Genomic DNA, 13,008 nt, shown 5'->3' with positions numbered 1-13,008 from the left:
CAGGCACAGGGAAATGGTTTTAGCAGGCTGCCTCCATCCTGCTGCTGTTGGCTTTCCCCCGATTTTCATCCCTGGATGTTGAATGTATTCCGAGGGAGGGCGTGGAGACAGCAAGGGAGAGCCAGACAGATTTACAACGTGCCAAAAAAATAAATAAGGTCATTTGGCAGAGGTTTGGGTGCTGCTGTGCCAGGGCTGGGGATGTCTGCCTGGATTTAGGGAGCACACCCAGCCTGGGAGGAGCTGGGATTAGGAAGCAGAGCCTCTCTCCTTCTGCCTGGCCAAAAAATCAGCTCCATCCTCTGTGCCCATCCTCCTCCTCCTGCTGCTGCTGCTCTGCTTCCCATTCCCACCTGCAGTGGATATGTGGGTGTGGATGAAGGAAAGAGATTTTCCCTGCAACACACACATGAAAAAGGGTGAATCTGTGATATTGGGGAGTTTCTGCAACACCTGGCAGCAGGGCTGAGTCAGGGCAATGCCAGCACCTGGGAATGGGAGCTCACAATTCCACTGTGCACTTGGAAAGCCCAGCCCAGAGCAGGATGCTCACTCTAAAATCCCTCTTTTATGGCATTTAGACTTCAGCACAAGACTGACTTCACCTTCCAGCAAAGGGTTCAACTCACAGCCACCTCCTAAAAGAGCATCTAAACCAGAAATGCAGGAAAATCCCACCCTCCAAAGCCTGGCTGGGGCAGAACCAGCAGCCCACGTTGGCACCGGGTCACTACAGGGCTCGCTGGCAGCCAAAACCTCATCCCAAAACCCGATCCCAAAACCCGATCCCAAAACCTGATCCCTGCCCCTAAAGCCCCGGGAAACCTCAGCCATTTCCCGGCTGCTGCAAGGAAAAGCTGCAGATAAAGCCTTGCAAATCTCGGGCACGAGGCTGGGCTCACACCGCGCTGATCCCGGGCTGGGGATTAAGGACGGCGATTGGTAATTAAAGACAGAGGGGCACAAAGCAGGGCTCGAGGTTCTGTCATTTCCAAGGATTTCGGGCGGTTTGGGGGCTGTGAAGAGCTCGGATGCAGCAGCAGAGTGACCTGAACAATGGGGGGATAAGGGGTGAGCATTTCCTACTCTAATTAAGAGGAAACCCCGGAGGGTTAATGAGCTGCTGGGTCATTACAGCTCCGTGTGCCCCCAGGACACAGCCTGGGAGCTCCAGCACTCCCCCAGTTTCTGCTGCTTTATTGGAAAATGCAGATTTTAGCCATTAATGCACCTTAAAACCCACCAGAAATGTGGGTAACACTGCTAGTGAAATACATTTCTCCTAATGCTGCTAGTGAAATACATTTCTCCACGTTTTGCTCTCTCAGGGCATCACTTTGTGAGGATGATAAGCCAGATCCCTGGGAAATGTGCTCCTAATCCTATTTGGCCACTCAATCCTTTATTTCCTTGTGTCTTTTTTTCCTCCTGTGACCATGTTCCTCCCCTCTCTTTACCTATCCCATTTTTTTCATTGGATTAATTCCTACTACAGCTCCATTACAACCAAAACTCTCCTGGGACTACAAGCCAGCACCTGGATACAAATCCTGACTCTCCCAGATTGCAGCTTTGTTTCTATTTCTCGCTTCCTTAAGCAAAAATAATAAATATATAATGCCCAACATAAGGAAAACAAGCAGCCCTTTCCATTCTCATCAGCCTCAGCCACAGGTTTCTCAGCTCTGTGGATCCAGGATGACACCAGATGGGAATGCTTTGCTGAGGAGCTGGATGAGGAGGGGATTTGGGTTATTTTTTCCCTATTTTTAACAACAAAATTCCTTGTGTGCACTGCAAGCCACGGTGTGCATGGTGACACGTGCCTGTACATTAATTACCAGCTAATTAGAAGCTCTTGGAGCAGTTTGGGAGGCAAGGGATGTTTGGAGGATGGATGGCTCAGGTTTTCCAGACCATTCCTCCTCCCCAGGCACTGAAGTGCTGTTCAACAGGGAAAGGAAGATGGAAATAGAGGGAAACACCTCTGGGGGAGCACGAAGGAACCATAAATGGGGGAAATTCTGGTGAGATTGGAGAGGGAGGAGGATTCTGGAGGTTGGGACACCCCAGCTCTGAGCAGGGTGGATTTGCTCCTCCTGTGGCTGCAGGGAGCAACAGGCAGCTCCCAAATTTGCCAAAACCATCGTGGAAAACTCCCTTCTCCAGTGTCCCCAGCCCCTGAGGGGTGGCAAGGCCAGCCTGGGGACAGGGAGGCAGCAGGGACTCACCAGGACTGCGGCTTCCTCTTCATGATGCCCTGGCGTCTCCACTGCGAGTGGGGGCTCAGGTGGTAGGTGAGCTGCCTGCAGAGCTTCTCCATGGCTCCCAGGGAGTCCCCTTCCTGCAAAAACACAGAAAGGACACGGGGTGAGAGCTCTGCAGCACTGCCATCACACCCAGGGGCTGCCCCGAGCCCAGAGCGGCTCCAGCTGGAGCTGGGAAACCTTGAGGGACCACCCTCAAAACTGTCCAGAAAGGGGGGGAAAACCTCTCTGAGTGCTAAGATTCTGCAGGAACTATTATTATTATTATTATTATTATTATTATTATTATTATTATTATTATTATTATTATTATTATTATTATTATCATCATCATCATCATCATCATCATCATCATCATATTCTTAGTATCCCACCATTACCACCCGACACCACACAACAGCTTCCAGCACTAAAATCTGGCAGAGATTGATTAAATTTGGTTACATCACCTATTCATGACCACCCAAAATCACTTCCCAGCAGCTTTGTGAGCTGATGGAGTCTTGGGAAGAGAAAAAAATCTCACAAATTTAATTGTTAGGAAAAATAAAACATGAAGAAACGTGGTCGATTTTGAAGAACGTCTTCTCGATTTTGAATCAAATTTTCATCCCAAGGGATATTGGGCTTGGAAAACTTGAACTCTGAGAGTTTCTAAGGATTTGGGTCTAGAAATTTTGGGTCCTAAAAGTAAAATAAAATAAAACCCAGTCCTTATTTTTATAAAATAAACCCCAGGATTTTCATACAGATGATCTGCATTCCAGTAATTCCAACCACCCATCCTGCAGTGCCTCTCTTGCTCTCTGAAAGGTCACAGGCAGCGATGAGCCTGACTGAAAGATCAATAATGATAAAAAAAGATTCAAAATGCGACAATTTGTGCTGCCTGCCTGGTTTTATCAAAATGTTACATCATCAGGGAAGACACAGGAATTAAAGATGAAACCTTACAGTAAACAGTCAGTCTGGGCTACTCAGCCATGGGGATGGCTCAGGATTTTCTGGGAAAATCCTGAGGAAGGTTCTGTATCTCCTCTGCCCTGGACAGCCAATTATTGCTGCCTTCACATCCTCCCTGAGAGCTCAGATTTTGCCCCCTAATTTATGAAATTTATGCAATTTATGCAATTTATTCACCCCCTCACCTCTGCATCAGTGGAGCGAGACCAGCCTTATAAAGACATCATAAATATTGAATTACCTGGGAGCAATTGGGATTTTGACAAATCACTTGGGGGTGTACAGGGAAACAATTACAGCAGGTTTTCTCAGGGTAAAAAAACCAAAAAACACAACAACCACAAAGCCAGGACATCTCTGCAGGTGGCTGAGGCAGAAATATCAACCAGGATTTGTGGGGTTTGACTCCACTGTAAGAATGAAGCCTTGATGTAAATTGGGAGGGTTTGTTCTCAGATATATCATGGTGATTCCCATGAATCACAAGCTGATTTTCCAGCTGATTTTTCCCTCATAAATCCAGGGTGTTTTCCCTGGTAATTCCAGGATGTTTTCCCTGATAATTCCAGGGTGGTGCTTGCCCAGCTCCACCTGCACTGAGGGCAGCAGTGCCAGGGGATTTCAGGCAGAAATTGCCCAGGAAATCTGGGTTTATAGGAGCACATTTAAACCCCTGCTTTTCAACACATCATTCACCACCAAGCTGAACCCAAAATCTGGGTTTTCATCCCACAAATTTCATCCCTCAGGCGTCCCCACAGCTCCTCTCCCACTGCAGGCCCTGTGGCAAAAACCAACCCCGGGCCTGGATGAACCCTGAGAGGCTCAAGCTGTGGAATGAGAAAACACTGAGAAAATAAAGAAAAGCAGGATTTTACCTCATGTTTCCCTCAGGAAAGCCTTGAAAAGCAGGCAATTCTTTAATTAGAGCCTCAAAACATTCTGGGAAGGCAACACTGCCAGCAACACCTTCCCGGCTGTGGAAGCACCCGCCCCAACATGAGAAGAAAACACCACAGATTTTGACACCTCTCTATATTTTTTAATTTTTTTTTTTTTATCTGCCAGGTGCCAGCTGCTTTCATTTCATCTGCTTTTTTAAATATTATTTTTATTTTTAAGCATTGCAGCCCCTGAAACAGCAGATCCACCCTGAGGGAGGAGTGGGGGTTTTCAGCTCCGAGGCCTCCCTGAAGAACCGGTGTTGAAAAGGAAACAGTGTTAAAATCCTGAGGGGGAAGGACATTGCTGGCATTTTGTGCTGCAAATTTCCTCCAAAATAACCCTGCAAGAGACAATTCAAGCTGTCTCCAGCATTATCCCAGCTGAAGTGTTGGGGAAGTGAAATGATTCACAAGAGGAATGCAGAAAAGCTGAGAAAGTAAAAAAAAAAAATACCACAAATTTTTGCTGGTTCAGGTGTGTCATGACCATCTTGCCTCTCCAATGAGGCTTTTTGAGGTTTTTGATGAGGGTTTTTTTTTTTCCCTTAAGACTTCCAGATGGCCAAGGGAAGCTCAGGCCTGAACTTCCCATCAAACCAATTCCTGAATAATTCAGCCCAAAGCAAACCCAGCCCATCCATGCTGGTACAGGAGCAGGACAAGGAATATTTTAATCCTTTCTCCACATCCGGCATCCCCACCCTTTCAGCCTTTTTTCTTCACAAGCTCACATCCCAAGCCCTGTAGATCCTGAGATATTTCTGTTTTGGGGGCTTTAATAAATGATTTAGAGCACATGATTCCTGCACACTTTATCAACTTTGTGATAAGAAAATAAATATAATAATAAATAAAATTCCATTTCAGAGCCCTCCTAAGGCACAGGCTGGGCTCCTTCCTTCTGCACATCTCATTCCCACAAACTCTCTGCTTCACGAATCTCAATTTTTCAGGTTTTTACCCAAACCTCTGCAGCCCCAAAACTTCTGTGCAGGAGAAGAGACTTTGCTGGTGTTGTGCCAAGGACTCCAAACAAAAGCTTTTCCCTGTTCCTGATCCAAATCTATCAGGAAATAATTGGAGCTGACACACACACCCTGGTGGGACTGAGCCCAAGAGCTTGTTTGGAAAGGGAATCAGTGTAAAAATCAGCCTTAAAATCAGCTTTAAAAGCAGCCCAGCTCGTGCTGGCAAGGTTTGAACCTCTTGGGGAATGGGGAGACCACTGGGACGAGGGGAGTGATGATGGCAAGAATTCCTGTGGGATGCTCCCTCTGCCTTGGGATAACATCTCTGCACCATCAGCACCCTCAGGAATGATGGAAAAAAAAGCCACAAACCCCTTTGGGCAGATCCTGCTGCTTCCAGGGGTGAAGCACTTCCCACAACATCAAAACTGAGGCCAAAATCTCTTTCTGCCACATCTCCATCAGTCTGCATCACATCACTCATGGAAGGTCAATACAAAGCTGATTTTTGTGGTCAGAGGGCAGGGAAACCTCAACCTGTACAGCCTGAATCCCACAGAGCTGGTTTTGGGAAACCCTGAGTGCCTTTTCCATGGAAAGGACAACAACCGAGCACAAAAATTGCATTTTCTCACCACCAGAGCCCAATCCCAGCAGCAAACTCTCTTGAAATAACACACAGGAAAAGCCTCACACAAGATGTGACCCCTCTAACATCACACAGGGGGTGGGAATGTGCACTTTTTATCTGGTTTTCAAACTGTGGGAGGAAAACTGCATGGTGGGGCTGAGGAGATGGGACAGACCACACACACACAAGAGTCCAGCTTTCCCAGCTGATGCTGCTGACAGGAAAAAAAGGGAAAAAAGCTGGGATGTGTCCTTTTCCTGAGCACTGAGCTCCTACAGATCCATCAGCTACACATCTGGAGCTGGGATTTGTGTCCTGACCCCGTGGCTGAGGCATCACCCAGCACCTTTCACCACCCCTGAGCACCTTCCTGGCTTTTCTGCAGGGCAGAGGGATTTCCCCAGGGGAAAACAACCCTGAAATGAGCAGGGCTGTGGTTCCACTGTGGGTAAATGAACCTGGGGTCACTGCCTGCCCTCCCTGCATCACCTCATGGGCAAGATTTGGGTCCCCAAAGTGGATTTCAGGGCTGCTCCAAAAGGAGAGAGAGCTCAAAGGAGGTGATAAAGATGTGACAGCAAATTAATTTGTTTTCATTGAGAAATGAATCCCTGCTCCTCCTCCAGGAGCAGAATCTCTGGGGATGGGCAGAGCCCTGGGGCCAAGCACCGTGGAAAAGAGGCCAATGTTAATGATTCAAGAGCCCTGGTGAAGGATTCCTGCTGCAGCACAGCAGGGGAGTGACCCAAATTAGAACAATTAGCCATTGTCTGGGGGCTGTGAGGAAGCAACAGGATTTTATTATATTTTTCCCCAGCGTTATTACACAGTTCTCACATTTCTGTCACTCACAATCAATCTTAAATAAAAACGTGCTGTCCTGCATATCTTGAAAATGAGAACTCCCTGGCTTTCCTGAATCCATTAAAAATAGGGGCTTTTTTCCCCTCTCCTTTTGTGGTTCCTTTAGAAGAATTTTCACATTTGCCACATCCCTTTCTGGATGCTGCAGGATTTGCAGCTGTGAGGCACAAACCACACTTATCCTGGGACCTCCATTCCTGCCCAGCAAATATTTGGTGTGGGGATCCCTCAGCCAAGATTTTTGCTTTTCATGCAGTTCAGCAGACAATGAACCTTAAAACATGACCTATTTCACACCTTAAAAATAAAGAGAATGAGAGATTTCCTTCCAAATCCTCCTCTTTTTGTCTTGGATGATCAGCTAGGACAATAGGATAATAGTCTGGATTATTAAGCAAAAAACCTCAAGTGGTTGAAAGACAAAAAAAAATGTTGACAATGATAAATGGAATTATTATCTAGTTAAACAAAGGCATAAAACAGTGAGACATGCCCTGGGAAGCTCCAGGGGAGAAAATCCTCAATGGCTTTAATGTGTATCCAATCAGTTATCCCAAATTAGCAGGAGGCAAAGAGAGCAAATCCCCAGGGATTGCAGTTGGGGCTTGGAAAGGATGAGAGCAAAACACAGAGGAAATGTGGAAATGGCCCCACGTGTGAGGGATTCACACCCTGTGAGATGCCCACAGTGGGAATGGAGACCCCAAACACGGCAGGGACCCCCAGATCTCAGGGAATCAGGGAGGGAGATCCGTGTCCAGCACCCCCAGGGCCCAGAGGATGAACCCCAGGACAGAGCTCTGCCCACCCCAAACCTGCAGCTGCAGCCCCAAAATGGCTTTTCCTGCTCCCCCTGGCTTTAATGGGATCTGAATTTACGACTCTTCCCTTTTGATGTTGTCACGAGGGGCTGAAGTCATCTCATGATTTTCTGCTTTGCCTTTTTCCCTTCCCTTTCTTCTTCTTTTTGTCCCTCCCCCCTGTGCCTCCAGAGCGTGGGGCTGAGCTCAGCCTATTGTTGCTTGCAGACATCTGTGCTGCAGCCAGTCCCAGATTCCCCTCTGCAACTCCTAATGGGGTTTTCTCCAGCAAATCCTGTGAGATCAGGAGGTGGGAAAAGATTTAAATCCACCATTCCCCCAAAACATCCCAAAAACCAGGAGGGGAACGCAGGGATTGGGGACTGTTCCTACCAACAGCCCCATCCAGGTGTGCAAGGAGGAATCCACCCCAAATCCTAAATCCCAAATCCCTCCTCTTTCATGGCTGAGTTCCTTGGGCAAAGCATGAAAAATCGACCCTGGAAAAGCTCTCCAGGGAGGTGTCCTTGAAATATCACCTTAAAATATCACCACGAGTCTGTTGCAATTCCCCTTTCCTCAATTCAGGCTCCTCTGGGAAGAGGATTTGATGTGTGGAGGATGAGGGTGATGCCCAAAGGGAAGCAGATTTGGCATAGTGGAGTGATAGATCCCAAAAATAAATTCTAAATAAAGTGACAACGTGGCTTTAGGGCTGATCAATTTGACCACCCTGTAGCTCAGAGCAGAAAAGCTTTTCAAAATAAATCATGTCTGGTTTAATTCAAATTAGAGGAGGAACTTAAGCAATTAAATAAAGGCTATTTTAATAAGAATGAGGGGTTTTTTTTGGTGATATTTTGAAATGATCACTGTGGAGCCACAGGAATTACACACAGTCAGAGCCCAGCATCAAATCAGATCCTACATCACCTATTTCAGGGGGGTTTTCATCTCAAACTACACCAAATATTAGGAGATCCTTGTAGTTTGTGGGAAATTCTACTGAGACAATGTTAAAAGATGCACAGAAACAGAAATAAAAGACATAAAAGCTGCACAGAAACAATGCAAACCCAGCAAACAGCTCCAGATGCTGTTTGGATAGGGAATGCTGTTCACAGCAGAAACCTCACTCCCTTCCTTCTGGTTTGCTTGGATAGAGGTTTTACCAGCAAAAATCCCCTCTTAAAGAAGGTAAAAGAAGTAAAATCTGACAAAAATTTCCCTCTTGGGAAGGTGAAAAAAGAAGGTAAAAGAGGAAAAAGAAGTAAAATCTGACCAAAATTTCCCTCTTGGGAAGGTAAAAAAGGAAAGAAGAAGGTAAAAGAGGAAAAAGAGGTAAAATCTGAAGCAGCATAAATAAAAGCCAAAGAAAAAGGTTTTGCTTTTTCTTTTTAAGGAGGAGAAGAAACAATCTTCAATCAAGCAAAAATTAGACTTTGATAAAACCTTATTAGAAGGTTTTATCACTAAATTTCCCATCCAGCAGCAACTTTTTTTTTGCACAGGAAGGTGAATTTTGGAGATGCTGATCAGAAAACTCACCCCCATCCATCACCCAAAGCCATCTACAAACCCATCCAGGGAAATTCCAAACCCAGGTCAGCAGGTGAGGACTGCACTGAAAAAGGTAGGAATAATTAAAGGTTGTGGCTGTAATTAGCTGCGTGGCAGGGTGAGAATACAGACCCTGAGCAGCACTTCTGGCCCTTCAGCACCTTTTTGGAGCAGCCTGGCACCCTGGCAGCTGAAGGTGTCCTGGAGCAGATGGCAGGGCTTCCGTGCCAGGGCAAAATTAACATTTTGTGGAGTCCTGCTTGACAGCAGCATAAAACCCAATGAGGGGGAAAGGCAGCAACTGGTGCAAAATGGGATTGGGCTGCACTTGTGGGCAGGAGGGGCCTGCAGGGACAGCCAGGCTGTGTCACCTGAGGGGACCTGCCCGGCCCATCTCCAGGAGGGCACATTAACCCTTGGCTTTCATCAAATTAGCCCAACACTGAGCATGGCAACTGTTTTAACTTCATGATTGAGCAAACCCCAAAATCCTCTGATTCCAGGTAAATCTAGCAAAGCTGGAAACCCCAAAAGAGTGGGATTGTCACAGCTGCCCCTCACGTCCTGGCTGCAGGGATGGGGTGGTCACTTCCCCCAACACCAACCACATTAATTCTGGAGCTCTCAGCAGAGGATTTGCTCCTTTGCAACTCTTAAAATTCCAGTTCTGCCACCACAAACCCCTGGGCATCCCAGCAGCACTGAGTGCTCACTAAGGACAACCACAGAGCACCAAGGACCCAGCAATTAAACCCTGAATTAACCCAAATTAGGAGCTGCTGAAGCTGCAGAAAGGCAGAAGTGGCAGAAAACTGACAGGCAAAATCTGTAGAAACAAAGGGAAGGAGTGGAACCCAATTCTGCACATTTTCCCCCAATGTGCTTTGCAGAAAGGCCAAAGTGCAAAGCCTCAGCCTGGGTGTTGACACACCAAAATGAAAATCAGTGTACAATAGGGCTTATCAAGAGAGGCAGGAGCAGGAGATTGAGGGGATTGCAGCAGCTCAGGAAGTTGTTCCACAGGATCCTGCAGTAATATTGCACTTGGACTTCAGAGAAGCAATTAGAGAGAGAAGGCAATAAAATCCGAGGTGATAGATGGCCCTTGAGGGGGACATGGAAGATAAAATTGCAAAAAAAAAAAAATTATATCAAAATCTTCCCTGAGAGCTGCTGGAGGGTACCCAGCTCAGCTTCCATAGAAAAGGAGGAATGGGAGCAGGGTGGGGAATGGCAGGGAGGTGTGTGCTGCATTTCCTGGCCCTAAAAACCTGTCTGAGGTGTGGGGGGAGGCCTTGGAGCATCCTAAACTGGACCCACTTGAGTGCTACAAACAAAATCATTATGGGAAGATCACTCAGATGCCACTGGAAAGGTCACTGGAGCAGCGAAATTTTAATGCCAAATCCATCTGTATCCTGCCATGAACAACTAAAAATCCAGGAGGGATTGCTCTGGATTTACTCATTACTCTGGAAATATCTCAGCAAACAACAGGTTAATCTTTGCAGCTGGCGCACAAGAGAAAAAGGGAAAAACACCCACTGGAATCAGTGCTCAGGGGGATGATGGCACTCTGAGGAAAGGGAATGAAATCTTGATTTAAATGAGGATCAATGGGGCATTGCTATGCACTTCATGTCATCCCATTTTGCTTTTCTTGTTTCACTTTGTATCAGGTTTGTTTCATTTCTGAAATTTCATTTCTTCTGTTTCTCTTTTGTCTCTTTGTTTACCTTTATTCCCTGATTTTAGGGAATTCAATGGGAATAATTTTTGATCCTTTTCACTGCACTTCATTTCCTCTCAGTGTATTTTGTTGTAGTCACTCCATTTCAGATTTTCTGGGGTTTTTTTTTTTCCATTTCATTTTAACTTGATCATATCTCCTTTCCGGAGTGTTTGTTCCACTCTGTCCTCTGATTTCAAGATTTCATTCCCTTTCCTGAAAGATGGCACTGCCTTCCCTTTCAGCATGCACAGGCAAGATGAAATTCAGAGGAAAATTGGAATTTCTCAGGGAAAATCGCCCTTAGAACCTCAGGTCTCATCCCAGCAGGCACCACTCACCCTCCTCTGTCCCCTCTCTTCTCCCAGGATGAAACCAGATGTGAATTTTTGGGTTATTTATGTCCCAAATTCAGCATTTCCCAGCCTGGATCAGCTGGGATCCCACGGGAAGCAGAGCCCAGGCCAGCCCCCCATGGCTGCAGGAGTGTCCCTGGGATATTTTTGGGACATTTCTGTCATTCCCTGGGGGTTCTCAGCCCTGGGAGCCTGGGGAGGGGTGGCAGGACCCTCTCCCATCCAGTCCCTGCTAATGTGAATCCCAGGGAAAGGGCAGCTCACTCACCACCTCAGCTCTGCAGCACAACTGGGGATTTTCTGTATTTTTTTAAGAGAAAAAGAGGTGAGGAAGGAGCAGTCGGGGGCACCCCAGCTCTCCCAGCAGCAGCTCCGGGATGCAGCAGGGAAATTTCACTTCCAAGGGCTCCAAGCAGATACAAAACACGGATGCAGAGCCAGGAGCTGTGCTGGGCCAGGATGGATGGCAAGGGGAAAAAGGAAAAGTGACAGAGAAATCAGCAGGATTTAGCAAATTACCCAACAGCTCTTTGATGATGGGAAGGGTGGGATAAAGCTCTTAGAAATCCCCAAATAGCTCAAACTGGGAGATAATCGCCTGCTGGACTCTGGCCAGGAATCCCAGTCCCTGCCATCGAGGAAGAGCAATCACTGCAAAGCCTCCTGGCACCTTCCCTATTTACAAAAACTCTTCGCTTTTATTTCTTTATTTCCTTTTTTTATTTTTTCCTAATAGAGGGTGCTTCCTCTCTGGAAGAAGCCACACAGAAATTGCTCAAATGACAAGAAAACAGAGCTTCCATCCACCCAGGGCAAAATCCACTTTGCTTCCACTCTCCAGCTGCTTAGAAGAGCTTTAAAAACTCCCCCTGTCCCCATTTATCTTGAATTTCAGTGGGGAAGATGAAGATGATGTTCAAAATTGAGATAATCCCAACCTGAGATATTTGCCCAAATTCACTCCCCGGTGTTTGAACAGGGTCACATCTTCCACCTGAGGCCTGGAGGAGCAGGAGAATGGCCAGGCAAAGCTGGATTTGGGGATTTTTTTTTTTCATTTTTTAATAAAAAAAGCTGCTGCCCAGGAGCTGCAGGAGAATGGTGAGGCAAAGCTGAATTTTGGGAATTTTTTTAAATTTTTTAATAAAAAAAGCTGCTGCCCAGGAGCTGCAGGAGAATGGCGAGGCAAAGCTGGATCTTGGGATGGTTTGTTTTACTTTTTAATAAAAGAAGCTGCTGCCCAGGAGCTGCAGGAGAATGGTGAGGCAAAGCTGGATTTTGGGATGGTTTGTTTTATTTTTTAATAAAAGAAGCTGCTGCCCAGGAGCTGCAGGAGAATGGCGAGGCAAAGCTGGATTTTGGGATGGGGCTTTGCTAAGCTGCTCTGCCAGCCTTGCCCTGCCAGAAAGCAGCAGGATGGGGATCAGCAAAGCCAAAATTCACTCTGGGCAACCTTCAGGGCTTGGAGGAGCTCCCAGGGACATCCCAGGGGTTGCAGTGAAACAGCACAAAGGCACAAACCCCAAACCAGCCTTGCCCAAGGCTCCACTTTCCCTTTTCCCCCCGTGCTTATCCCAAATCCAAGTCCCCAAGCTGGAGGGAAGCCTGACTCACTCCCTATCTCAGCCATCAGTCATCCACACACGTGGCTTTGGTGTGTGGAAAAAAAGGAATTGCTTCAATTTTCCAACAGTTCAGGGCCAGATATCCCTGCTGGCACGGAGAGCTGTGAATTTTTCACGGGGGCCCTTCACTCCTTACTCAAAGTTTGCGTTTTCAGCTCCAAACCAGAGCAGCTGCAGGAGGTTTGCTGCAATCCCACAGCACATGGCTTTGCTGGGGTGTTCTGTCCCCTTTTCCTGCCCGTGGGGACAGACAGACAGACAGACATCACCCTGAGGGCAGCACCCACTGATTGCTGGCACT

General features: G+C 46.9%; 1 protein-coding gene across 1 annotated transcript in view; it reads right to left on the bottom strand.

Annotated features, from left to right (window-relative positions):
• The window catches only part of LRRC75A (leucine rich repeat containing 75A), a 62,428-nt gene that overhangs the window by 18,945 nt on the left and 30,475 nt on the right, over positions 1-13,008 (bottom strand). The window contains exon 3 of the mRNA XM_058037363.1: positions 2,232-2,344. Coding sequence (XP_057893346.1) covers positions 2,232-2,344 — 113 coding nt within the window. The remainder of the gene's footprint in view (positions 1-2,231; positions 2,345-13,008) is intronic.

This window comes from Melospiza georgiana, chromosome 19 (assembly GCF_028018845.1).
Source record: "Melospiza georgiana isolate bMelGeo1 chromosome 19, bMelGeo1.pri, whole genome shotgun sequence".
Classification (NCBI taxonomy): Eukaryota; Metazoa; Chordata; class Aves; order Passeriformes; family Passerellidae; genus Melospiza; species Melospiza georgiana.
This window is presented reverse-complemented; position numbering and strand designations above follow the sequence as displayed.